The sequence below is a fragment of the Ctenopharyngodon idella genome, chromosome 14, assembly GCF_019924925.1.
Source record: "Ctenopharyngodon idella isolate HZGC_01 chromosome 14, HZGC01, whole genome shotgun sequence".
Taxonomy (NCBI): domain Eukaryota; kingdom Metazoa; phylum Chordata; class Actinopteri; order Cypriniformes; family Xenocyprididae; genus Ctenopharyngodon; species Ctenopharyngodon idella.
Window position 1 is genome coordinate 2147432 of NC_067233.1, and position 27897 is coordinate 2175328.

The 27897-nt window shown below is 35.8% G+C and overlaps 2 protein-coding genes across 3 annotated transcripts; one reads left to right on the plus strand and one right to left on the minus strand.

Annotated features, from left to right (window-relative positions):
* Positions 1-695: 695 nt before the first annotated feature.
* si:ch211-107m4.1 (heterogeneous nuclear ribonucleoprotein U-like protein 2) lies at positions 696-11484 on the minus strand. Its single transcript, XM_051859894.1, has 14 exons — positions 10782-11484; positions 10557-10671; positions 8443-8519; positions 8205-8344; positions 7986-8088; positions 6018-6130; positions 5471-5734; positions 5240-5362; positions 5028-5138; positions 4776-4944; positions 4518-4700; positions 1620-1684; positions 1452-1529; positions 696-1370 (listed from the first exon to the last, which is right to left on the minus strand). The coding sequence occupies exons 1-14, from the start codon at positions 11308-11310 to the stop codon at positions 1314-1316; spliced, it is 2127 nt and encodes a 708-aa protein (XP_051715854.1). The 5' UTR covers positions 11311-11484; the 3' UTR covers positions 696-1313.
* A 2066-nt stretch (positions 11485-13550) lies between these two features.
* Positions 13551-27622, plus strand: smyd5 (SMYD family member 5). 2 transcript variants are annotated; one of them, XR_007924899.1, is made up of 13 exons: positions 13551-13796; positions 14083-14191; positions 15988-16127; positions 17514-17635; positions 19435-19504; positions 19609-19713; positions 19856-19918; positions 22025-22095; positions 22188-22294; positions 22545-22601; positions 22783-22965; positions 24128-24198; positions 26418-26510. XR_007924899.1 is itself a non-coding variant. In XM_051860448.1 (13 exons), the coding sequence occupies exons 1-13, from the start codon at positions 13704-13706 to the stop codon at positions 26560-26562; spliced, it is 1248 nt and encodes a 415-aa protein (XP_051716408.1). In that variant the 5' UTR covers positions 13551-13703; the 3' UTR covers positions 26563-27622. The 2 variants fall into 2 exon arrangements, 1 of the variants encoding a protein (XP_051716408.1); XM_051860448.1 differs by having other exon boundaries at positions 22783-22877; positions 26418-27622.
* Positions 27623-27897: the final 275 nt, after the last annotated feature.

Consider the following 27897-nt stretch of genomic DNA (forward strand, 5'->3'; position numbering starts at 1 on the left):
GTAAAAAAAAAAAAAAAAAAAGTTTAAAAAGTGAAATAAGAAAAGTTATAGAGGTTTATCAACATTATTTATGAACATTATTTTATTTAAAATGTTTAATAAAATGTTGAACACAAACTGCTAGAAAATCAAAGCCATAAATCTAAATAAGTCGTGTTCCAAATTTGAGGTTGATATCTCAAAAAAATGAGCTTTCAGTAAGATTTTGTTTGGGCACAGTACCAAATTTTCCCCATTAGATGCCAGCATAACTCACAGTGGTTGGATTTGCTTTATATCTGAGAAAATGGCACTATTTGGTAAAAAAGTAAAAATTGTAATTTTGAATCCTTGCTAACAGAATGAAAGCCTATTAACAAAGACTGCATCATTTTATAGTTAAATGACCCTGGGATTAAAAATGGCAGTTTTAATGGGTTTCAATAAGGACATTTTTGTCCTTCAGGTCCTGAGTGGAACTATTTTGTGTTAATAGTGTAAAATAGATTTATTAAAGGAAATGAGTGTGAAATAGTAAAATTACAATAAAAATACACACTTGTGCCAAAATATATGCAGTTGGCATTAAAAAAGAAAAAAAAAAAAAAAAAAACTGAAAAAGACAAAAATGTCCATAAGGACGCACAATTAGGACCTGGAAAATATTCTCTTTGTACTAGTCACACTATAAATAAATGTTAGATGTTTGAACCTGATGAGAACTTTGGGTTCACGTTTATTGATAGAGCAGTTTTCACAATAAATACTTTCCCAAAACAGTTTTACAGAGAATATTCCCTTACAAGCCACAATGAGAAAATGTGACAATGGCAAGAGAAGCTCTGCAGATTTACACACATTTACAAAATGTTCTTGAATGTATTTTCAGTGCAAATAAGTAAGATGGATGTTAAATACTTCTATTTTCTTTTTTACAGTACACTGATGCTGTTAATATCTATGAAATAAAATTGAATTTTATGGTTTGTCAGTCTTTAGAAAATAGAATAAAACCATATAAAATTTGGATCAGCCCTAAAAATACTCTGAAAACCTCTGCTATAATGTTCCACAGATGAAAGTCTCAAGACATGAGGGTGAGTAAATGAAGACAGAATTTTTCATTTTTTGATTAACTACCCTTTAAAAACAAACTGCATTCTGGTACTCAAGCTCCTCATTATAAGCAATGACCTTTCTAAATGAAATTACAGACAGACAGAACCAATTACTGTTATAAAGGTGAAGCACTGCTAATCAAAAAACATGCTGATTTGGGATGTTTTTCCTGCTACACAAAAGTTCTGGGTTTATCAGAAGCTTTCCGTCTTACTTCAATAGCCATAATAAATGCTCCCGTAACAACTCTGGTTTTGCTCAGAAAAGCTCCACTGCAAGAAAAACAAAGATTTATTAAGTATATGTATATTGTGAATGCTATTTTTTTAATAAGCCATACTTTGTTTTCTTACCTGCCCAGTGTACGGTCTGTAATACTTCCTGTATCTCTGTGGGTCACTGCTGCATCCGAAGGCAGATGGACGGCAACTCTAAGAGTATAATCCACATCAGTCGTCATATAAATGATTTAGTTTTGAATACCTAATAATAGTGCAACATCATCACACTGACAAACTTACATGTGTTTTCTGAAATGCACAGTGTGAGTGTTGATTGTGACAGCCGAATGGACCTCCCCTCCAGCCTGGGAAAATGAAAACGCACATGTGTAGAGCTGCGCAATTCTGGATAAACTGAGAATTAATCATTTAAAATAGAGATCACATTGTCCCATAATTCTGAACTAAGCAAAACAACTTACTAGAGGTTCTGACAAAATATTAATAGCTGCAGTCTATTTAAAAATATTTAATTCATTAAAAAAAAAAAAAGGTTGAGTGAATGATTCAATGACTCACTCATACATATTTCACTTGTTTCATTACTGGATGAATCAGTGTTTTTGAACAAATCTCTTGAATGAATGATTCAATGTCAGACATTTTTCTAAACGGTCACTTGTCACCACCTACTGGTGTAACGATGTAATTGCCACCATCTTTATTTGAAGCGTCGAGTTACTTTCAAAAGGTGATTTACTTTATTTTGAGTGACCACAGACATCAGTGTTTATATCAGAAGAACTATAAACTTTTGTGATAATCTGAATTATTGTAATCAGGGTTTCTGCAGGTTCTACGAAGGTAAATTTAAAACTTTTTAAAGACCAACAACAGGAAATTTAAGGAATAAATTGAAGGGAAAACAATACAACAATATATGTTCTCTAAATGTAAATGTCTAGGGAGAAACACAATGAGTTGTTTTAACACTTCAGAGTTTGAAAACATGACTTCCAACATATATCCATTACTTTTTAATTCATTTTACAAAAAAGTATTGCTCTGAATTGCTCTGCTCTCGACCAGTAAAATACGGAAATAACTTCTACTGTACCTTCTGATCGCACTGCAAAAAAAGTGATGTTCTTCCTCAGGATTTTTGTCTTTTTTTTTTTACAAATAGCTAAACATTCTTAAATTAAGATACATTTACTTGAGACGTAAAATGACAAAATATGAAGTCTGAGAAATTTACCTTTGAAATTTAGTTTGATTAAAACAATAACAAATATTTGCCAATGGGCTCAGAAAAATCAACTTAATTCAAAAAAATTCAAAGCTAAAGTTTAACTCATTGACAGATATTTTTCTTGTTTTAAGCATGAACTCACTTCATTTTGTTCAGTTTTTCAAGACTTAACTTTACATTTGCAATTCAAGTAAATGGATAATGACTTCAAGATATTTAGATATATATATATATATATATATATTACACATACATACATACACACACTATACAGGTGCTGGTCATATAATTAGAATATCATCAAAAAGTTCATTTTTTTATTATAAATTATTTTTAAAAATGAAACTTTCATATATTCTAGATTCCCTACATGTAAAGTAAAACATTTCAAAAGTTTTTTTTTTTAATTTTGATGATTAGAGCGTACAGCTCATGAAAGTCCAAAATCCAGTATTTCAAAATATTAGAATATTTCCTAAGATCAATCAAAAAATGGATTTGCAAAACAGAAAAGTTCAAGTTCTTTAAAGTATGTTCTTTTGTGCACTCAATACTTGATCGGCAGGACATATTACAGCAAATGACTTGCTCCTAGCACAAATTACAGCACCACTGAAGTGTGGCATGGAAGTGATCAGCCTGTGGCACTGCTGAGGCACTATTGAGCCTTCAGATCATCTGTATATTGTTGGATCGACTGTTTCTCATCTTTCTCTTGAAAATATCCCATAGATTCAGGTCAGGCATATTGGCTGGCCAATAAAGCACAGTAATATCATGGTCAGCAAACCACTTGGAAGTGGTTTTTGCACTGTGGGCAGGTGCTAAAGTCCTGCTGGAAAAGGAAATCAGCATCTCCATAAAGCTTGTCAGCAGATGGAAGCATAAAGTGCTCCAAAATCTCCTGGAAGATGGCTGCATTGACTCTGCACTTGATAAAACACAATGGACCAACACCAGCAGACGTCACGGCCCCCCCAAATCATTATTGACTTCAGAAACTTAACACTAGACTTCAAGCAGCTTGGATTCTGTGCCTCTCCAGTCTTCCTTCAGACTCTGGGACCATGATTTCAACATGAAATGCAAAATTTACTTTTATCTGAAAAGAGAACTTTCGACCACTGTTCACTGTCCAGTTCTTTTTCTCCTTAGCCCAGGTAAGATGCTTCTGACGTTGTCTCTGGTTCAGAAGTGGCTTGGTAGTCCTTTTCCTGAAGATGTCTGAGTGTGGTGACTCTTGATGCGCTGACTCCGGCTTCATTCTACTCATTGTGAAGCTCTCTTAAGTGTTTGAATTGGCTTTACTTGACAGTATTGTCAAGCTTGCGGTCATCCCTGTTGCTTGTGCACCTTTGCCTACCCAATTTCTTCCTTCCAGTCAACTTTGCATTTAATATGCTTTGATATACACTCTGTAAACAGCCACCCCATTCAGTAATGACCTTCTGTGACTTACTCTCTTTGTGGAGGGTGTCAATGATTGTCTCCTGGACCATTGCCAAGTCAGCAGTCTTCCCCATTAGTGTGGTTTCAAAGAACAAAAGATACCCGGAATTTATACTGTAGGGATTGTCATTTAATGAAACTCAAATGTAAATAATTTTATATATATATATATATAGACCTTTTTAAGGCCTTAATTTGTTTAAGAGTGAATTGAGACTTTAAGATGTGCAGAAACGACGTGTAATACAAAAATAATGATACTGTGTGGCTGAAAACACTGTTTGTGAAGCTGTTTCATATCTATACATGACAACTGCTCTCTCGAACACAGATTTGAATGTTTCCGGTGTGATTGTATTTGTGAAAGGTTTAACAGACACAGCCGAATCGTTGTCATTTATGAATAAGATAACATGAGAGTCAATATCATGCTTCAGGATAAAAATCTCAATGACGCAACAGCAGAAGTGAAATCATCTCTCAGCATCTCTTCTTACCGCAATGATGAATGAGGCGTTTTTGACTTCCTTGTCTGTGTTTCCTGCGTTTGGAAGGTGCGGGTAGGAGGCGGCGCGCTTCCTCTTTATACAGCGTTAAGAGCTTCAGGGCCTCTTCAGAGCCGAGGTCCACAAACGTCACCTCGTCCAGATGCTCTCCCTGCTCTGGCAGTGTGAAGCTCACTGGAAACGGAAAGAGAGATGAAAAATGTTTCACAGCAATGTGTCCTGATTGAGTAACTCGAGTTAAAGTCTGACCTTTGGCTTTAAGAAGAGTCATCTCCTGAAGTGCCATGCCCTCCTCCTGCTGGCGCTGTATGAGACGTCTCCTCCACATCTCGTCAGGTGGAAAAACCACCACCGCTCTTCGCTGGTAACCACGGAAACAGAGCATCTTGTGTCGCTGGGCAGATGGATAAATGTTGGCCTTGGAGATGAAAGTGAAAACGTGAGAACACATGAATGAAAGGACAGCTGATGAAGCCGTAGCTCACACATATTCCTGATTACCTGATCAAGGATGTAGTTCCTCCGCTTGGTTGCAGCTATCTTGATCAGGTGACTGACGCACTGAGTGGCCTCTTGCAGCATCAGATCTCTGTGATTGGCTCCAGGAGGCTCCTGTAGGAAAACATCAATAAAAATATAATAATGTGCCATTTTTTGTGATTGGTGTGAGCAGGTCTTATTTCTGACACAATAATCTTGATAGATTTTCTCACCCTCATGCAGTTCAAAATGGAGTTTGTACTCAGAAGATTGTAGCGTTTCCTTGGGTTCTGGAGCATATGAGCCTGAGCCCAGTGGGTCTTCCCAGAACCCGGCATACCAACCATCATTAGCACCTGACAGATGGAGAACGAGGGTGAATGTGACAGAAAAGATTTTATATCTCACAATATTAATATTCATCCAGATGTGTGTTTAGTTCATTTTCTAACACACTTTCCTACCTCACATTCACTTTTAGATGCTGTCGGCAAAGACGCGCGAGTCCTTTGACCAGGAGGAAGTACGGCTAGTGTGCAGAAACCAGCAGGAAAAGGATGCCAGGGAGTATCTGGATCAAGATTCACCGAAACCGAACAGTTTTTGCAAAGTACGTGGGGATAGAGGGCTTGACCTTTAAGAGCAGAAGAGGTCAGGCGAAACGCCACTCCAAGAGAACGCCCGTTTTTGTGAAATGAAAGTGTGGCTTCTCCCGTCTCACTGATGAACTGGATCAGGAATAGATACAGATAATGAACCTGAACTGAATTAACACAAGAGCAATGTGATCTGAAGAACATAGTGTGCATGAGCTAAGTAGGGCTGAGTATCGATACAGATGTCCTGATTCGACTCCGATTCACAAGATCTCAATTCGATTCTCGATTCAATTCAATTTTCACTGTAACAGTAGTTTTCAGGCACAGAAACTGAAGTCCTTCTAAGGATGCAGCCTCTGAATTGGGACACAGCTTTATAACCTACTTCTGTACAATTATTTTTGAATCTTACTGCATAGCAGCCGATGACATCTCCTTCTGTGAAGGGCTCACCAAATGCCTCTTCCTTTCCTCCAGTTACTATCCTCCCCCGTCCATCAAAACCATACGACAGCTCCACCTCTCCTGAGAGAAAGAAAAATCACATAAAAGATCTTTAATATTTGATTAATTTATAGCTGTGTTAAGCTTAATCTATAACAGGATCCTTAGCACTGCATTTTTTAGCACTTTCTAAAATTTCTATAATCTTTATAATCGTCGAAACCTTTTAGTATTCATAAAGACTTGCTGATTTACTATTTAAGACTATTATTATTTTTCCGAGCCAAAATTTAAACAGTATCGTATCGTGTATTTAAGCGGTCTATCACTACAGCAAATAGGCTTAACTATCTACATATACTATTTATATGTCTAATCTATCTATCTATAGACCTTATGTAGCCCCGCCCCTTTTCAGAAATGTACAGAGCTACCGCAAAACGGAATTTCAAAGACAATTTTATAAAGATGGCGGCGCGCTTGTTTCTCTGGCGCATAAGGTCTATAGCAAAGCCTAAATGTTTAACTAGCCTAGGACATGCTAACGTGTGCTAAAATGTTAACAATGTTTTAATTTATGCTAGAAACATACTAGCAATATGCTAAATCTCGCTAGCAATGTTAAATCATGCTAACAACGGTAAATCATGCTAATAACATGTTAAATCATGTTAACAACATGCTAATCATGTTAGCAACATGCTAGCAATGTGGTAAATTATGCTAACATGTTAACAACACGATAACAACATGTTAAATCATGCTAGCAACATGCTAATCATATTAAGTTAAATCATGTTAGCAATGTGTTAAATCAAGCTAACAACATGGTAAATCATGTTAGCACCACACAAACAATGTTCCAAACCATGCTAACAACGTGTTAAATCATGTTAAAAATATGTTAAATCATGCTAGCAACATGCTAATCATATTAAGATAAATCATGATAGCAATGATGCTAAATTATTTTAAACATGTTAAATCATGTTAGCAATGTGTTAAATCAAGCTAGCAACATGCTAGCAACACACTAACAATCTGCTAAATCATGCTAGAAACGTGTTAAATCATGTTAAAAATGTTAAATCATGCTAACATGCTAAAATGTGGTAAAATCATGCTAGCAACATGGCAAATCATGTTAGCAACACATTAGCAATGTGTTAAATCATGCAAGCAAAATGCTAACAACACGATAACATGTTAAATCTTGTTAGCAACATGCTAATCATATTAAGTTAAATCATGATAGCAATGATGCCAAATCATTTTAAACATGTTAAATCATGTTAACAATGTGTTAAATCATGTTAAAGTACTAAATCAAGCTAGCAACACACTAGCATTGTGTCAAACCATGCTGACAATGTGTTAAATCATGTTAAAAATGTTAAATCATGCTAACAACATGCTAGAAATGTGGTAAAATCATACTAGCAACACATTAGCAATGTGTTAAATCATGCAAACAACATGCTAATCATGCTAACATGACAAATCATGCTAACAATGTGCTAAATCAAGCTAGCATCATCATAAATCAAACTAGCAACATGCTAAATCATGCTAACAATGTGCTAAATAATGCTAACAACACACTAGTAATGTGCTAAATCATGCTATCGACATGTTAAATCATGCTAGAAATGTTCTGATCGTGCTAACGACACACTAGCAATGTTAAATCATGTTACCAACATGTTACATGCCAAATCATGTTAACAAAACATGTCAAATGATGCTAGTAACATGCCAAATCATGCTAGCAATGTGTAAAATCAAACTTTAAAACTACTTTAAACTTCTTCAAACAGAAAACCTTCAAACTTCAAGCTTTTAAAACCTTTTCAAAATTTCTGGCCTGGCTTTTTCAAGCCAACTTCAAAGTTTGTCATCAAACTGTACTCATCTAGTTTTATGATGTTATTTTTACCTAACTGAAGGCTCGTGTTGTCCACAGACCAGCCCACTCTGAGCACGTGTAGATCAGGGTCGTAGCTCGTGTCTAATGCAGGTGCTGACAGTCGCTTCACAAACTAGAGACCCCAAAAAATATATATTTTAATAATTCACCAATATGAAAATGAAGGTGCCGTTTAACAAATTACTTTTGTTGCTAAACGTAACATTTCCAGGATTCACACATTCACACCTTGGCTTCGAATCCAACCTTCCCATGACAAAATCCATGGGTCATCCTGCACCCTGACCAAAGAAGAGGGAATTTCTCCCAGAAGAGCGGCTGACCACTGCTTCCGTCAGAATCCACCTCAAAGTGCAGGTCACAGTTATCTGTAAACACAAACACACGGTTCTTCAGGACAGACTTTCATCTTGAATCAAATGACTTATTCAATATCCGAACATGGATTGAATCTTGATGAATTTACAGGAATCGAGTCGAACATCCTCAAAATCTATTTCAGCTTCTTCCTCAGGCTCCGGCAGCAGCTCTGGAGTCTTCGCTCTGAGGAAAAACAAGTCAGAAATGCTCATATATACACTACCATTCAAAACTTTGGGATCTGTACGACTTTTTAATGTTTAATGTTTTTAAAAGAAGACTTTTCTGCTCACCAAGGCTGCATTTATTTGATCAAAAATACAGTAAACACAGTAAAATTGTAAAATATTATTACAATTTAAAATAGCTGTTTTCTTTGTGAATATATTGTAAGCTGTAATTTATATCCAGTGATCAAAGCTGAATTTTCAGCATCATTACTCCAGTCTTCAGTGTCACATGATCCTTCAGAAATCATTCTAATATGATGATTTGCTGCTCAAGAAACATTTGATTATTATTAATGTTGAAAACAGCTGTGTACAATTTTTTTTCAGAATTCTTTGACAAATAGAAAGTTCAAAAGAACAGCATTCATGGAAATGCTAAATAATAATCCCCTTAATTACAATAATTATTCAGTTTAAAAATAATTACACTAGTAACAACATGCCACTTGGCGCCTTCTGTGCCAAATCTAGGTGGCTCATCTTACCCCAAGAGTGTATTTACTTCAAAATAAAAACTATAACTCCACAAATATAAAAACATGAATGTGTCCACAAATCCCTCATTAACAAACAAACACAAAAACTTATATTCAACATAATACAATGCCATACATAACTATTTTTCAGAGACACAAATTTAGATTAACCAGAAAACTGCTCCGCTTGAAGCGACTGTCACGGCGGCCGAGCAAATCCGCCGTATTTTTAACAAATACTACACTTGTTTTACCACGAACTGTAGTTTTAAGAGTTTTTAGGTGAGAATGTATTTGTTTAGACCTGAAATATGTGACTCATATTTAATCATAGCGCCTATTTTACAATTTGTTTCGACGTTTTCAGAGATGTGAGCTCCATCAGCGGCCGTTCAGTGCTCGTGTACCCGCCGAGAACAGCTTCATCTCAGCCAGTGCTTCAGGGATTTGCCGCTGGCTCTTATAGTGGTTAAACATGAGATATAATTCATGTTGGGTACATAAAACGGGCAATCTTTGGTCTTATTAATCTATTACTTGTTCCAGAGCAAATCGAATTGGGCTGTGTTAAATTTATTAATTTAATATTAAGGCTATATTTAACTTACATCCTGTAGAGCACTGCTTTTGTACGTTTCACTGAATTGTACAATTGTGTTTATTTCCTGTTGTCATTTATAATGGCCATTGTAGTTAATACTAATAAATATTATTTTATATAAATAATATGTTGTATTTGCTATTGAGAAAGGGCCCATTAGTGCATAATATGGATTGAGTAAAAGTTACATTAATACGCCATTAAATGGCGGCAAACTTTACGAGTGAATGAGTCAGTGAGTCGCAAGAGACTTTTAATTTGAAAGGGACTTTTGTAAACAAAGGACGTTGTTTTAGCGCTGTATGTTATGGAAAATTCCCTTAACTGTAAAAAGGACAAATACAAAGATCGCTTTCCTCAGCGGACATTCAAACGGATTTTTATAATGATATAATATTATAAACATCGACCTGAAGAATGAATGTTATATCAGACACGGGTAATGCTCGCTCAGGCGATCTCTCTCTCAATAATACTGTACAAAATACAATGCGTTTCAATGAAGGGACTCAACATTCCTTCATTACTAGTTCTAAAGTAATGTTTTAGAATTAATAATGGATTTGGATCAAACTGTTAACTTGAGATTTGAATCCGTGGCGGAAGTAGTTCTGCACAAAAGATGGTTTTAAAGACACTGCGTTGTTTTTTATTTTTTATTAACACACGTGCCATCGAACTGTTGTATAAATGCAATATCACACTCGTAGCCGTGCGATATGGCTGAATATCAGCACGCCGATTACCTACGGCCGAATCACAGCCGTGCTGATATACAGCCATATTGCACGGCTACTAGTGAGATATTGCTCATATATGTTCTTATACATACACACATATATGATCATGTTTGGACGTGTATCATGTTCTTTGAAGAGTATCATCAGCTCATGCTGTTGTTATAGATCAATACCTTTTGTAATGAATCTCCTCTTTGAACTCATAATAATCTCTGCCTCTCTTCAGCTCCGTGTTTTCCTCTGGGCTGGAGTCCACTGTCTCAGCTCCATGTGACAATCTATGGAGCACTGCAGGAGAGAGAGCCAGTCACTGTCATATGATCATTATCTTGAAATATCATTTTATTATACCTTCAGTGAAAAAACACTTCTTCAATTGTGCTCTAAGGGTGACTTACAATGGTCTTGATCCTGTGGCGCTTCTGGCTCTGAGATGGCCAAGACTGATGATGACTCTGCATCCTCTTCCCCTGTAGCAACGGTTGCCAGGGAGACAGGATGTACAGACTGTGGATTCTTCTGCTGTTGTCTGGATGTAACGGCCTCTGGTGTCCTAACGGTCAGCGGCTCGGCGATGGCTCTCGGGGCAGTGCATGAGCAGAGATGAGGTGGATCAGTCTGTGTACTTTGATCAGCATAAGCATTCATGCTCTTGCTAGTAGAACTAGTGCATACTGGAGACTGCGTCCTAACACTCGGCTCATGTTCCAGAGAGTGAGACTTTGGCTGTTCTGCAGCCTCTGTACTCGTCGCTTCACTCACATTTTCCCCTTCATCTCCACTTTTGATGGACGCAACACCAGCTTCAATCGCAGAAAAGAGCCGAACCACTAGCTCGGCCTTCAGGCCCTTCGTGTCCAGTCCTCGCTCCGATAACATGGCCCTCAACTCGGCCACTTTCAGCTTTTTGACTTCCGCCAGCAACATTTTCAACAAAACCTGTCAATTCCACATTAAATTTAAAAAGCGAGCACACGCAGTATATTGTTATTAATAAAGATTGGTCAGTTAGTCCGCACTCTCTAACTTTTTAGAAATTTTCACACCCTAACTAGACTACCAAGACACGCGACCCGCTGTAAAGCGATTTAAGAGAGTGAACTGGGCGCTGATTGGCTACCGTGAGAGAGCTGATCGTTGATTGGTTACCAGCAGTGACGCAGTTTGACTCTTTTCCGCGAATCGGTTCTTTAGAACAAGTTGTTTCAAAGAACCACCTAAAAACGTTTCAAATCGTCTATTTGTAGGCATTTTACCTCATATTGTAAGAGGTAAAATAATTTTTTGGGCCGTATGACCAAAACTGATACTTTCCAGTATTTTTTAAAATAATTAAATTTTGATATTGTGGCTTTATATATGATCATATACTTGCATGTCATTATGTAGACGCTTTACACAGACTGTGATGACGCGTTTTAACGGTCATCAATATCGTAAATCCTGCAAAGTTTTTTTTACATTTTCATTTTTTAAAAAATGTATGTACATTTATAACACTATACATTGTATTTATATTACCTTTGCATCAAATTACAAAAAACTAGTTAACGCTGCTGTGAGGGTGTTTCTAATACAGAAGTGACGGTAAAGTTTACATCTTATAACTGCCGTTATCAATCGCTCTCTATTTTTTTCCTCTTTTTGAAAGTTATAAAAACACTATTGTGGAGTTTTTCTTTTGATATTTGTGCAAATGGAAACACACACAAAAAAAATGATCTCAATTTTACCCAACGACAACTTCCGCTTCGGAGACATCTGGAAATGTGAAAAGGGTTAACATTTTACCAAAATCAAGCTCAAATGAAGTTATGAAGTTTTTGATCAGCTAATGTCTGTTTTTTCCCCCCGTCATTGCATTACGTTTTCATCAACTTACAGGTTATAAAGTTAACTGTGGGCGCTCAGTTTTTTTGTTTTTTTTTTTCATTTGGCCAATAATCTCATTATAAAAGATGAAGCACTTTGCACAGACTGTTTAAAACATTGTTGGCCATTTATGACTCGACGACAAATGCTAAGACACTCTTCTCTGCTCCTCAAGCTTACATAAAACGTAGTGTTTGTTGAGTAAACAAAATTATTTAGCTTTGCATTGCAAACAAGCAAAGACGGACCATTCAGACAAAGGCGGGTGAGAGCTTTAAAATTTTACTGACAGTTTGAGGATCCAATGGAGTTACGATGTTTAGTCACAAGCATAATACTCTCTTTATTAGTTAATTATAGACCCTTTTCAAATGTCCAGGTTTCTCGAAGTGGAAGTTGTCATAGTTGGGTAAAATTCTATGGCGGTGAATGAGAGAATACATTAAGTATATTTTTTATATCCCCATTTTCTCAAATAGCAAAAGAAAAACTCAACAACAGTGTTTTCACAACTTTCAAAAAGAGGAAAAAAATAGAGAGAGATTGATAACGGCAGTCAGAAGAGATGTCAACTTTACTGTCACTCCCACAGCCGCTGTATTAGAAACATTTTTTTTTTTTTTTTTTGTAATTTGATGAAAAGTTAATACAATACTAAGTATAGTGTTATAAATGTAAATTAAAAAAAAAAAAAATATATATATATATATAAAACTTTGCAAGATTTAGGATGCTGATGACCGTTAAAACGCGTCATCATAGTCCGTGAAAAGGTCGCAAAACCCACAGACAGATGTAAAGGGTGACCAACAGTAATGATTTATGAAAATAAATAAATAAATGACATGTGGAGATACTATGGTTTCAGGAGACATTTTATTAATTTATAAAGTAATTGTCGTACAGAGTTTTAGCATTAGAGTGAAATAATATAATAATAATTTAAAAAAATATTTTTTCTCCTCATTGTAATTGCCCTCCAGCCATGATTCAGCTTGTAAAAATATCAAGTGGTTTTGAACCTTAATTTACATTTACATTATTCATTTTAGAATAATGGATGTACACTCTGAAAGTTTTTTTTTTTTTTTGCACGTTTTGATAAAACGTAATTCATTAAAACCAGTTCGCATGTTTGTTTATAACTCTCGTGTTGAAGTTGTTAACATTCCCGGGATTCGACTCAGAAAAACGATTCATTCACGAATCTGACGTCACTAGTTACCAGTTGACTCGCCCCGCCTTCCAGTGCCACATTTTTACGTTTTTATCAAGAAAAACCAGAACATAATTCTTCTTTTAAGCGTAGCATTTATGCTTATAACAGGCAGCAGCGATATTTTAATCCAGAATAAATCTGTCTATATACGGTCGAGTGAAAGGAGATTTATCACATGCACACTATTGGTCAATCCGAGGGGTTAGAGGTTGATATGTAAATATCCAACATGGCGGCCCCCGTAGATGACATGTTTTCTCGCTGCGTGGATTCTGCCAAAGCTAGTAATTGCGTGGAGGTCCGATTTATCGATAATGTCAAGGTATGCAACAGTAGTGCCACGATAGAGATACATCCTCCTCAAAAAATCCAGTTCAGTCATGTTTTCTGAAGAGGTTTAGCTTTGATTATGGTGCTCGCACCCCTCCCACGTCAGCCGGCTTATTATGCCAGAACCTAAAACAATGTGCAAACTGTGACAAATAATCATATAATTATGTTTTCTAAAACGGAGACATATATGAGGACATGCATTTTCTCCCATCTCATGTTCCAGACAGCAGCAGTTAAATGTGTTATTTTGTAATTATCTAATCATATTTCTCCAGGGCAAAGGATTATTCGCCAAAAGATCGTTCAAAAAGGGTGACACTATTTTCATCGAGCAGCCTCTAGTCTCATCTCAGTTCTTGTGGAATGCCTTGTACAAATACAGAGGTGAGTGCATGGATTCCTTGTCATTTATCCAGATGTTCTTGATCATATATTGGTGATGAATTACCTTTTCAAGCTATTATTCAGATTTGTGGGATATAACTAAACAGAATGCGAATAAGACACTGATCTTACTGATGAAATGTGAAATCAGTGGAGATTGACCACCACTGTCACTACCGAAACATATATGGGCCATTCTACAGAATTGGTGCAAACTGCTGTCCCACAACCAGAAACACATTTAAAAAGCATTTAAGTATTCAAATGTTTACTAAGATCCTTTTATTATCTACTGAATCCCACAATAATATTTAAAATAACAATATGATTAAAATATATAAAATCATCATTTATTGGGTACTTTCAATTGGGAGGTGTCTGTCCCGAACCCTAACCACTAAATTGCAACTTGTGAAAATGATATTGAAATTGTTTTTGCAGTTTTTTCCATTGTTGTTTTTAAAAATATATTTTTGATTTTTTTTTAAAAAGTGAAATAAAATGTGTCCTTCATGTTTGTCACTACCGAAACAGTGTATGTTTGAGTCCATTGGCTGAGACTGATTTTAACACACTTCTACATTTTTGATTAGGAAATATTCCTGTGTCCCTCCCTCTCATAGCCTCTCTTTCCATCATTCCATCATTTTGAGTTAAATGTGTTCAAAAGTCTGGAAATCTATGTGGAACTTTAAGGAACGTCACTAACAAACACCTTTTATCTGCAATTAAGCAAACTTTTTTGGGTGTTATTACATAAAATTTAGTTATTTTCTGTGTAAAACTGTCCAGAACTGTGATAGCTAACCATATGCTTTTTATCATCTTTGAGCTAGGCTCAAAAATATCTAAAATTGTCACTGCCGAAACAGTCATGACCGAAATGTGGTGAAGTTTCGGTAGTGACATCATTGTTTTTTTGAGTGTTAAAATTTAGTTTTTAGTATCTTCAAAAATATCTAAAATTGTCACTACCGAAACATGTCATCATTATTTTGGTAGTGACAAAAGGGAACACAATCATTTATTTGGTTGAAATAAACAAAATGTTAGTACAGTTATGCAAATTATTAGTATTTTAATATGTTTTAGTATGCGAGTTAAATCCTGTAATGTGATGTGGTAGCTACCAGCACATTACTGTCACTACCGAAACTGTGCAGTCACGACCGAAACATGGGATGTTTTGTCAAAAATAAAGTATATTGATTTATCATTTAAGATGTTATTATAGTGTTTGGTTCAATGTATATTCAAAGTAATGAATCCTTCACTTTGAAATCAGTATGATAATCTTTATGACTTTTACAAAGAAAGATTGGATTCAAAATACAACAAATCTCATAAATTACACTTGACATATTGTTAAAATTGTAATTGTTATTGATTTACCTGTGAAAACTTTTTTTAAAAATAGCAAAAAAATATATTTCCAAGGTAGATGTAAACAAAATCTCAATAGGTCAATGTGACCCTTCTTATTAAATTATTTATTATTGTGTTTCGGTAGTGACACATTTGTGGAGAGGAAATATATTCCAAAACTTTCTGAAAATACAATAAGAGAATTAACTGCACAATTACTAGAAATGTGTACCTTGGATATTATTCAATTTGCATACATACAAAGTTTGTGGAAAATCAAAACAAAATTCCCCCCCCCCCCTTTTAGGTGTGAAACCTCCAACACTACATTGGCCAGTGTGTCAGTTTCATTGTCCAACCCCTGTATTTATCATTTTCACTTGGTTGTTGGTGTGTCCCTGTACCCGGCATGTTTTCTTCTTCGTATTCAGCATGCGAGTACTGTCTTCGTGCTCTGGAGACAGCAGAGGAGAACGCCAGGAGGTTGAGTGGTCTTCCAGCTCTGAGTCTGCCTCACCCTGAGCTGTGTAAGGTGCGACCTGACCGACACCAGGCCTGCCCACAATGTCAGGTACACTTGACGTTAATGTGTTCCCATGTATTCTTGATGTGATCTGTAGGGTCATTCCAGAGGTCCCCGGCTCAATTTTTTGATTTTGTTAATATTTTTTCTGTAGAAAGACAAACATAAATAGTGATGAAAGGCAAAATATTAACTGTCACAGATGTATATTTACTGAGTAATCCACTATTTTGTAGAGGGGGTCAAAATGACCATTTTCACCTGAGATTTGGAGCCAAATTAGAGGGGTGTAAAAATGACTTTAGAAAGAAGGCAGCATCATTATTTTATTTTTACACAGAGATATGTAGATCTATTAGCAAAATCTGTTTACTTTAACAATCTTTGTTTCATTATATGCCAACAGTGACAGTTCAAAAATGGGGTAAAAGCAGTTTTCAAGTTTCCCCGCCCAAAGTTTGCATACCTGTAACTCAAAAAGTATTAAAGATATCTTAATATTATTTTATATTTAGGTTCTTAACAAACTTTTCTTTTGGTATCTTCATTTTCAAGGCCTTCAATGGTTCATTCCCTAGAGATATGGGGATCTCAATGTGGCTCAAAGAATAAACTGTTAAATTGTACATTTTCCTTGCTCAAAAACCAAATGTGGGTCACTTTGCATACAGTTGTTGAAACAAGAAATGTATCTTGTTTCCTTCTATGAAAACAATTGCAAAGAACATTCTTGTCTGGGTTCCATAAATATTATTTTTCTTTGAACTTTTGCCTATAGTTTAAAAATACCATAGCAAAAACGACTAGCCTAATCAATATAAATTTCAAGCATTATTAAAGACAAGTAAACACTCAGTAATTAAAAAAGAACAATAAGTTGCTTCAGTCCCATAAGTGTTCATCTTGAAATATTACTAACAATTTAAAAGTTATTCTTGAGTTTATGCAGTAAAAGTCAGTAAAGATTTCACAGTAAAAAGACTTTTTACAATTATTATTAAAACTATTATTAGTCTTTCTTGTAGACTCTGTACAACAGGTTTTGATTACATTGATAATTTAGAGTCATGCATCAAATATGCTTTATAGGGCTTCAGATGAAAGTCTGTGTGATGGCTGATGGGATGTCACTTCACAAGCAAATCATAACTGACCAATTATGTCCACTAAAAACAATTGTATTTGCTGTTTTTTTTAGTAATTGTTAGGGAACACAAGGACATTTTTAAGTCATGATGACCTAAAAATATGTACAAAAGTATGTTTTTTTTTTTTCCATTGAATATTTTAGAGTGCATGTGTTCATTTTCAATAGCACTTGTGTGAAGTACAAATCCCTCCAAAAAATAATTTAGTAGTTAAGCACAAGTACTTCAAACAGAGCCGTGTCTGTGTGACTCATCCCTGAACGGACTTCATATGCGTTCCCTTCAGGTCATGTACTGCAGTGCTGAGTGCCGGCAGGCTGCGTGGGAGCAGCACCACAAGGTCCTGTGTCTCGGCCCCTCCCGTGATGATCCAGATCACCCAATCAACAAGCTGCAGGACGCATGGAGGTAAATGCTCACTCATATATAGGGATGGGTATCGACAACCAGTTTCTTTTTTGGAACCGGTGATTCGATAAGTAACATGCATTTCAATTCTGCTTATTGGTTCCTGTTTGCGCATTTTAATGTGGTTTTAACCTTAAAAGGGGCAACGTATCCTGGGGGATACAAACATTTGAGAGGCTGTGGGGAGAGGCAGGGTCTCATTTCTTGGTTTCATGTTGAAAGGGTGTTTGTTGTGAATATTTAGATCTAGTGACTGTTCATAATTTTTTTTGCAGCATTTAAAAACAACATGACCACCTGTCGTAGGAAATCTACTAACCTTCTGATAAAAGTTGATATATTTCACATATTTACAATATTTGGAAGGGACTTACATGTTTAAAAAGTTGTTGTTCAGTGTTAGCTTATTATGTTTATGTTGAAATTTTATTAATTTAATTTTTAAATTTTTCATAATTTGTCTGTAAATGTTTGTATCTCCCAGGATACGTTGCCAGTTTGGGGGTATAAATCAACTGAAAGCAGAATGCTTGTTTGGCAATGCGTATTACAACATTATAGCCAGATTTTTTTTAAACATTTATTCTCTCATAACTTAAACTAAACATTCTTTTTAAAATTCTATTGAACAATAAGTATAATGTATATACTTATATAGTATATATAGTATTAAGATATTTTTGATGAAATCCGATGGCTCCGTGAGGCCTCCATAGCCAGCAATGACATTTCCTCTCTCAAGATCCATTAATGTACTAAAAACATATTTAAATCAGTTCATGTGAGTACAGTGGTTCAATATTAATATTATAAAGCGACGAGAATATTTTTGTTATTATATTCGGAGCGTTATGAATCAGCGTGTCGAATCAGCGGTTCGGAGCGCCAAAGTCACGTGATTTCGACACGCTGATTCATAATGCTCCGAAGCTTCCTGAAGCAGTGTTTTGAAATCGGCCATCACTATATAAGTCATTATTTTGTTTTTTTTGGCGCACCAAAAATATTCTTGTCGCTTTATAATATTAATATTGAACCATTGTACTCACATGAACTGATTTAAATATGTTTTTAGTACATTAATGGATCTTGAGAGAGGAAATGTCATTGCTCCCTATGCAGGCCTCACTGAGCCATCGGATTTCAACAAAAATATCTTAATTTGTGTTCTGAAGATGAACGAAGGTCATTATTTACTCACCCTCATGCCGTTCCGCATGAGGGTGAGTAAATAATGACAGAATTTTCATTTTTGGGTGAACTAACCCTTTAAGTGAATGTAAACAGTTAAGAAAGAAAATGCATGTGTATCAGTATATTGGATCTGTGCAGCTCTTAAAGTGACAGCAGCCTAATATTCCTGCTGCCGTCTCTATAATAACATTAGTTTATTTGTGCAATTGCTAATTTGTTTATTTGTTCTTTTTTAATTACTGAGTGTTTACTTGTCTGTAATAATGCTTATTAGATAGGCTAGTAGTTGTTTTTGCTATGGTATTTTTAAACCGTAGGCAAAAGTTCCTTGTGTAAGTGTTCTTTAGCCTGTTGATTTTTGTTCATGGTATTCAGCTACAATGAAATGTGTTGCATCGATAAGCAGAATCGAATTGTTAAAATTCAAACGATACCCAACCCTACTCATATACTGAAAGTATAATGCAGAAGGTTAGAGAAGTATTGAAGTCCTTGCTTTGTCAGTCATTGATTGCTTTGGTTTGAAGGCTGTTGGTGTTCTTTAGCATGCTCACCTTGAATTATATGACTGCTTTTGCATTAAATTGTTTCTCCATATTATCCAGGAGTGTGCACTACCCTCCAGAAACCTCCAGTATCATGATCATGGCAAGGATGGTGGCCACCATCAAGCAGGTTATTACTTTCAATTTATTGGTCTGTATAAGTTTGCATGAATTAAATGTTATTAAGTGAACTTATCTGCTAACAAACAGAAACTGTGTTTGCTGTTGTTTCAGGCTCAAGATAAGGGACGCTGGCAGAGGTTGTTCTCTAGTTTTTGTAGTCGTACAGCAAATGAAGAGGAGGAAATAGTTCATAAATTGTTGGGAGAGAAGTTTCAGGTAAATAGTAAAATTCAGTGTCATTCTTTATACTTTGCCTATTTAGAAGTTTGAATTTTTCACAGTAGTGAGAAATAAGTGATTTTTATGATGTAAATTAATATTATGTACCCAAAAATACGCTGTGTTTTCCTTTTATTAGGGACAGCTGGCCTTGCTGCGTAATTTGTTTACCACAGCGCTGTACGAAGATCGTCTCAGTCAGGTCAGACATCATCTCTGCCATCTGTCTGTCTATGGTTTAATAAAAAGCAAAAGGGTCATAAACGAACATACACTACCAACCCTCTATGCAAACCTTGGCAATAGAATTGCATTGGCTTGTATATTTTTTAGTTTACTTGCCAGAGTAACTTTTGCTGTTCAAAAGTTTGTGGTCTGATTTTTTTGAAAGAAGTCTCTTTTGCTCACCAAGGCTGCATTTATTTGATCAAAAATACAGTAAAATCAGTAATATTGTGAAATATTATTACAATTTAAAATAACTGTTTTCTATTTGAATATATAGTAAAGTGTAATTTATTCCTGTGATCAAAGCTGAATTTTCAGCATCATTACTCCAGTCTTCAGTGTCACATGATCCTTCAGAAATCATTCTAATATGATGATTTCCTGCTCAAGAAACATTTATGATTATTATCAATGTTGAAAACAGTTGTATACTATTTTATTTCAGGATTATTTGATGTATATAAAGTTCAAAAGAACAGCATTTATCTGAAATAGTCTTTTGTAACATTATAAATGTCTTTACTGTCACTTCAATGCATCCTTACTGAATAAAAGTATTAATTTCTTTAATTTTTCAAAAAAAAAAAAACATTCTTACTGACCCCAAACTTTTGAACGGTAGTGTATAATGTTAGAAAATCTTTCTATTTCAGATAAATGCTGTTCTTTTGAACTTTCTATTCATCAAATAATCCTGAAATAAAATAGTATACAACTGTTTTCAACGATGATAATAATAGTAGTAATCATAAATGTTTCTTGAGCAGCAAATCATCATATTAGAATGATTTCTGAAGGATCATGTGATACTGAAGACTGGAGTAATGATGCTGAAAATTCAGCTTTGATTACTGGATATAAATTACAGCTTACAATATATTCACATATAAAACAGTTATTTTAGATTGTAATAATATTTCACAATTTTACTGTTTTTACTGTATTTTTTTATCAAATAAATGCAGCTTTGGTGAGCAGAAGAGACTTTTCAAAAACATTAAAAAAAATCTTACTGATCCCAAACTTTTGAACGACAGTATATAATATAATATAATATAATATAATATAATATGGCACAATTTTTTACTTTTAAGATACATTCATATGATCTGAAAGCAAAACAACTACATTTTTAACATCAGTCAATCAAACATTTTTTTAATGATAGAACTTAATTAGAAGTAAAACATAGTAAACATCTATGAATGAAAATGTATGAATGCATATTTGTCATTTTAACAGAACTTATGGCTAGTGGTGCTTGAGACGTTGATCATTCAGCAGAGGTGTAAAGTACTTGAGTAAATGTAATTAGTTACTGTACTTAAGTATCTTTTTGGCTACTTTGTAGTTGTACTGAGTATCAAAGATATTGGCAACTTTTACTCTCTACTTGACTACATTTTTGAGCAAGTAAATGTGCTTTTTACTCCACTACATTTGTGATGAGTAATGCAATTACAAATTACATTTTTCATGGCAGCTAACTTTTTCTGCAGCAGTTTGTTTCTGATAGCGATATCGGCATCTAAGGGCACTGAAGGTACTATATTTTGTGCGTTTTGCCTTTACTCACCCAAAACTTGTCATCAAGGACACTTCACGTGAATGTGAGTGCATTAGCAGGTAGTTGCTGATCGCAGATGTTTGATTTATTAGATGAGGAAATGACTGCAGCTGGTGATGAGGCTCAAACCAGCACATACAGTAGACTTTGACAATTTCATTTTACTTAACATTGTTTTATTGATCCGCTATATTGACAAGACCGTTTTGAAGGATATTGGTTTACTTATGGCCTTTCTGTGCACTTGAGCTCAACTGAGACTTGAGAGTTTGTAGACGTTTAAAAGGTTGCTGTGTCGACCTTGATTTATTGCAACATTGAGGTGTTCAGTTTTATTTTGATTTTAGAAAATAAACTTGATTTCTCATCTTACTAATCAATTGTTTCTTATTTTCACTGGCATGTCTCTCAGGACTAGTGCATCTCTGAGCCCACATTCAGCATGAGTAAAATACTGTTAAAATCAGATACTTTAAGACTTTTACTCAAAAATGAATTTATTTTGTGTTACAGTGGTTCACTCCAGAAGGATTTCGCTCTCTGTTTTCGCTCGTTGGGACTAACGGTCAGGGTATTGGCACCAGGTAATATACAAACAATCACTGTTTTACCCTAGAGAGATGCATCCAGTAGAATAATGTTCCTCACGTGATTCTGATCTGACGTGTGTCTGCAGTTCTCTGAGTCAGTGGGTTCATGCGTGCGATGCACTGGAGCTTCCCAGCCAGCAGAGGGAGCAACTGGATGCTTTTATCGACCAGTTGTACAAGGACATCGACAAAGGTCATTTTTCTCTTGGTGTCCCACCTGTTTCTAGAGCTTCGACCCTCACAAACTTGCTCACACATTGATCTGTATACTTGAAAAGATTGAACCCGTTTGACATCTACTTCATGAAGAGCAGTTGAGACAGAGACACACATTTTACCACTTAGACACCCATCGATCTGTGTACAATATTATTGTTTTGAGCCAAAGTGTGAAATAAATCCAAGAGATGAACGGCTTTCATAGATCATTTTTTCTGTTACAGAAACCGGTGATTTCCTCAACTGCGAGGGCTCTGGACTTTTCCTGCTGCAGAGCTCTTGTGAGAATTGTCTTTATTCATATTGGCATGTCTTTTAGTTTGCACAGCTGAGCTGTGATAATTTCACATACAGTAGAAGTTGACTGAGTAGCAAAAATCAGGTCAGCTTAACAAATGAGGCCTGTCTTCTTGCTCTGCTAAAAGAAGTGAAGATTTATTACCGTTTCCTCTCGTTGTACAGGTAATCACAGCTGCGTTCCCAACGCGGAGGCGTCTTTCCCCGACAACAACTTCCTCCTTCACCTCAGCGCCCTCAGTGACATCAGCCCTGGAGAGGTCAGAGGAGGATGTTGGATAATAGATGCTAATCTGATGCTCGGAGGGAGGGTCGTAATATTCTAAAGCCTTGAGTGTTTCATTGTCGGTAGGAATTACAGTCTAGACTCTGAAGATTGGAGCAGTTTTGGCAGCTTGTCAGATAGATTGAAAAGGCCTACATCTGCCTGCATTCATGCTAGAGAGGGAGAACGCTAGTGTTCACGTCGCACAGACTGATTTCATAGGTTTGTTTATCTCAATCATATTAGCCAGTGGATGACAGCTCATCATGAATTTGTAATAGCTTTCAGCGTTGAGCTTTATGAATTTTTATAGGGTTACCTAGAGTCAAATTTATTTTATTTGCTTTGTTTTATGGCATAGTGACCATTTTTTCTCATCATGTTTTTCCCCCTTATAGCCAAGCAGAATTATATTGAGAATGCTTTTTAAATTCCAGTTCGGTTCATAAATTTGATTTCAGGTGAGGTAGCAAACAGGATGTGGAATCGCTAGGAAGTAGAATTAAATGTCGCCATGTCATTTCAAACCTGACTTTTTCTTCAGGGGAACACAAATGAAGATACACTACCGTTTAGAAGTTGAAAGGAGTGCGTTAAATTGATCAGAAATGACAGCAAAGATGTCACAAATTATTTTTATTTCAAGTAAATGCTGTTCTATTCAACAAAGAATCCTGAAAAAAATGCGTCACGGACGGTTTCCTCAAAAATATGAAGCAGCACAGCTGTTTTCAACATCGATAAAATCAGAAATGTTTCTTGAGCAGAATCAGAATGATTTCTGAAGGATCATGTGACACTGAAGACTGGCGTAATGATGCTGAAAATTCAGCTTTGATCACAGGAATAAATTACATCATATATTAAAATGGAAAACAGTTATTTTAGACTTTTGAACGGGAGTGTATTTCCATATAATGACTGCGTATTGAGGGTCTGTCAGCCTCCAAAAAGGACAAAAGAGAATAAATGAATACTATGAATAATGATTTAAAATTTTGGTCTGGTAGTGACCGAAATTGTTACTGAGCATGTAGAAAAATGAAATGTTTACCGACTTTCAAGAAAAAGTTGTATTTTCTATTGTAAATAAGTGTGAAACCAATTTATAAAATGGAAATCAGTTAAAAAGATTTGCTTCTGTATAACTTAATTCCTAGTCGTAACATAAAAAAATAATAATAATAAAAAAAGAAAAACAAATAGAGTTGCTGAGTTCATGAATTTCTCTCATTCTTTCTGTAGGAAATTTGTATCAGCTACCTGGACTGCTGCCAGAGAGACAGGAGTCGTCATAGCCGGCACAAGATCTTGAGGTAAACGAATGCAATCCCTTGTTTAAGCATTCTCTGTGAAACTGCCCAGCTGAGTCCACCTCCAGAGAGGATCAATGGCCTTGGTCCCTGGCAGCCGCTCTCGGCCTGGATAAACCACAGGCGCTGTTGGCTTGCTGCTGGGCCCTTGCTCACCTATTGATCATTTACCTGTCAATCGCAGCAGCTATGCCGCCTGGATGACCAATGAGGGTTTGTTCGGAAATCCCACTTAATCTATATTCACTTTATTCCTTTGAAAAGCCTGACTTCACCTTGAAAAGAGCTGCTGACCTTCTTGGCTGTGAAGTCAAAATTAGAGACGGACCCCCTTGGATCTGAAGGATATTATTTATCTTTACTTATTATGGAGTAAGAATAGATTGAAAGCCCAAATGGCAGATCTTCAACTTGAGTTTAACGATTAGTGGTCCTTACTTTTTATATATATTCAGCATCCAAACATGGATGGATGGATGAATGATTTGATTGGTTGGTTGGTTGGTTGGTTGATTTGATTTGTTGGTTGATTTGGTTGGTTGGTTTTTTGAAGACATTTTCTTTACATATCTCTTGTTCCTAAAAGGGCAAAAGAACATCCACTAAAGAATCATTTAGACTTTTCTTTTTCATTCTTCGCTTAGGGGTAAAAAGTAGTTCGAAATAACCTTTTCAGCGGCAAACTTCTAGCAAACATCCCAAAGCTGCCCATGCTGATAGTGGCGTTTAGCCGAATTGACCAGCCATAGCGAACTTTTCCGTAAAGTTCCTTTAGCAAACTGTTATAGAAACGAACTCCAAACAAACTTTGGTTTGGCCTGATTTTTGTTCGAAATGTCACACTAGTTTATTCTGTGATTTCGCTTGAAGTATATCTTTACTACTTAAAGTCCACCTGTAGTCAATAATTTTATTCCTTAAAGGCAGGAACACACCAAACCGACGCCGACGAACTAGTGGCGACGAAAGCAGACTGCGGGGTTAGCTCACGTCGGCAGCGTCTGGGTCCAAAGTTGGCCTGACACACCAAACCAACACTCGACGGCCAAGTAGCACGTCCGTTCTGCGCCTGCGTAAGATGAAATGCCTTTCCGTACCAGCAGGTGGCAGTAGCTGAACAGCTAATCAGAATGATCAGATGGTCCGACGGCGATTCAACACATCGAATCGGCCGAAAAAAAGCCGACGAGGACCAACTTCAGCCGACGGTGCGGAACACACTGAGAAAACTTAGTCGGCCGATGAACAAAAACTGCCCGATGGCCGACCGTCGGCTTGGTGTGTTCCTGCCTTAAAACTCATCTTTGATCACCAAAATGACACATTTAAATGTTTTTTTCCTTGAATTTTTCTTCATCCCTTCAAATAGCTAAAAAGTAACTACACCCTTGCCTCATTCTGTATAGGCGGTTCCATGAATACACAAATTAGCCCCGCCTCCACTCACTCACACCAGTTTAGAGATCTACTAATTGATGATCACACATTGACGTGATTGGTTGCAAGGTTTGTTTGTTTTTTTTTTTTACGTCAGAAACACCAGCAATTTCAAACCGCGTTTTTGAGAAAATACTCAGTGATGGTGTTGACTTGTGAATTTGCACATGGTTTGTCTTAAAGCATATTAAAAACACCACATAGACATATAAACAACATTAAAAACTTGATTTTCACCACAGGGGGACACACAAAAGTGTTGCATGACTTGGAATATAAGAGCTGCATAACAATTCTTACATTTTTTTTTTTGTGGTTTGAATGAAAATATAAGCTAATAGAGTGCAACAGTCGGGCTCTGGAAGTAAAAACACCATTTTCTCCATAAAAAGACGACCTTACTGTGAGCTATGAGGTTGTTAATCCATGGCATTTGCTTCTGCTGAAGCTGTTAGCATTATTTCAGTGTATTTTTAAACTAATCATGTTTAACAGTGGAATTTAACATCTACGGTTACGAATGTAATCATGGTTCCCTGAGAAGGGGAACAAGACACTGCTTCTTGGATCTACGCTATAGGGGAACGCCATCAGTATGATCTGTGTCTGAAGCATGTGTATACACATGACAATTTCATTGGCCAGTGACAGTCCATGGTGTTTGTTAGACTCTATAGTGATTTAAAAAGACATGAGCTTGAATAAATAGTGGCAGAATTGTAATCTTTGTCTTAATTTTGCTTTTTTAAATTAAAAATTTCACTATTTCCCCCTCTCATTTTCAGGGAGAATTATTTATTCATCTGTTCCTGTCAGAAGTGCATGTCCCAGGTGGATGATGCGGATATGACATCGGAGGATGAAGAGGAAGTGGAAGGAGAAGGCGAAACGGAGGGAGACGAAATGGAGGATGAAATGACAGATGTGTGATTTCACTCAGGTTTCTCAGCCCACCCAAACCACATCACATGTTTGTTTGTGGACCTTTTCAAAGTGATCCTGACACCCTCCACAGGGCGTGATATCTACAGCAATTGAGAAACCAACATCACACTAACAGTAGCAGTACAGTTGTTCGGCTGTTATAACCCTAATATCAAACCCTATGCAAAATATAAGTGGTATTTTTATCATGTGCTTATTTGTCATGATTTCAGCCATGCAATGTCTCATATAATGCAAGATTTATTGTGTTTAATAAGTCACTCAAGACACTGTTTTCATATGCAGGATTTAAACTTGATCGTTTAAACTGATTAGATTTTTGTTTTTGAAATGAGCTTATGAAAAGTAGCTCCACACACACACACACATTTACACATAAAAAACTGTGACCAAGCATGAAACACAATCTGTCTGTGCTCTTATGGGTCATATTATATGATGACCATCTAAAAGAACATGAATTTTCCATTTTGTCACATCTGAGAGGAACTGTACAGTCATCAGGTAAAGAGGAAGAAGTGACCAGCTTCATGTTACTTGAAAGTGACTGAAAGTCAGCCAAATTTACTTCTAAAATATGTATTACTTGATCTTTTTTCTCTTTCTTACAAAAGAAAAAAGAAAAGAAAATGTTTGTCTTTTATAATCTTATGTATGTAAAGATTATCTCCACCCCTTAAATGGACTTTACTTTTCAGCTGACAATATCTAGTTTGCACGGGTGGAGAAAATATTAATCAGTTCATGGCCAAATAACTGTTTTAGCCCATTATTGTAGCTGAAGTAGTCTTTCTGAAATCTTGCCAATAATTAATGTACATGTAATAAAGGTGATGGCAATAATAACAGTAGTTATATTCAATAAGAAGCTCTCAAAGAGTGGGTGTCAGTGGTGTCCTCTACAATCTTTATTTGTGTAGCACTTTTCACAATAAATAATGTCTTAAAACAGCTTTACATAAAGGTCTTAAACCCCTGGGTGAGCAAGCCAGAAGTGACTGTTGTAAAACAAACAAATAAATAAATAAAAATACCATTCAAAAGATTTCTATTTCAAATAAATGCTTTCTATGTGTCAAAGAATCCTGAAAAAAGTACAATATCATGGTTTCCACTAAAATATTAAGCTGCAAAAACTATTTTCTACATTGATAATAATAAGAACCATTATTAATAATAGATCACTGATAATAATTGAGCAGCAAATCAGCATATTAGAATGATTTCTGAAGGACCAAAAACAAGAAATAATGTTTTTGGTCATCACATTAAAATAACATTTGAACTGCTGGAAATGTCTAATTACAGACATCGTGTTTC

Bases quoted from the DNA above. Each gene is read 5' to 3' on its own strand.
- si:ch211-107m4.1 (XM_051859894.1), bottom strand. From the start codon at position 11,310: ATGTTGCTGGCGGAAGTCAAAAAGCTGAAAGTGGCCGAGTTGAGGGCC. The intron at 10,672-10,781 runs GTAAGTCACCCT...TCTCTCCTGCAG, and splicing joins GCCACAGGATCAAGACCATT to TGCTCCATAGATTGTCACAT. The intron at 4,701-4,775 runs GTCAGACTTTAA...TTCCGTTTCCAG, and splicing joins GACTCTTCTTAAAGCCAAAG to TGAGCTTCACACTGCCAGAG.
- smyd5 (XM_051860448.1), top strand. From the start codon at position 13,704: ATGGCGGCCCCCGTAGATGACATGTTTTCTCGCTGCGTGGATTCTGCC. The intron at 19,714-19,855 runs GTAAATAGTAAA...TCCTTTTATTAG, and splicing joins TGTTGGGAGAGAAGTTTCAG to GGACAGCTGGCCTTGCTGCG. The intron at 22,295-22,544 runs GTCATTTTTCTC...TTTCTGTTACAG, and splicing joins GTACAAGGACATCGACAAAG to AAACCGGTGATTTCCTCAAC.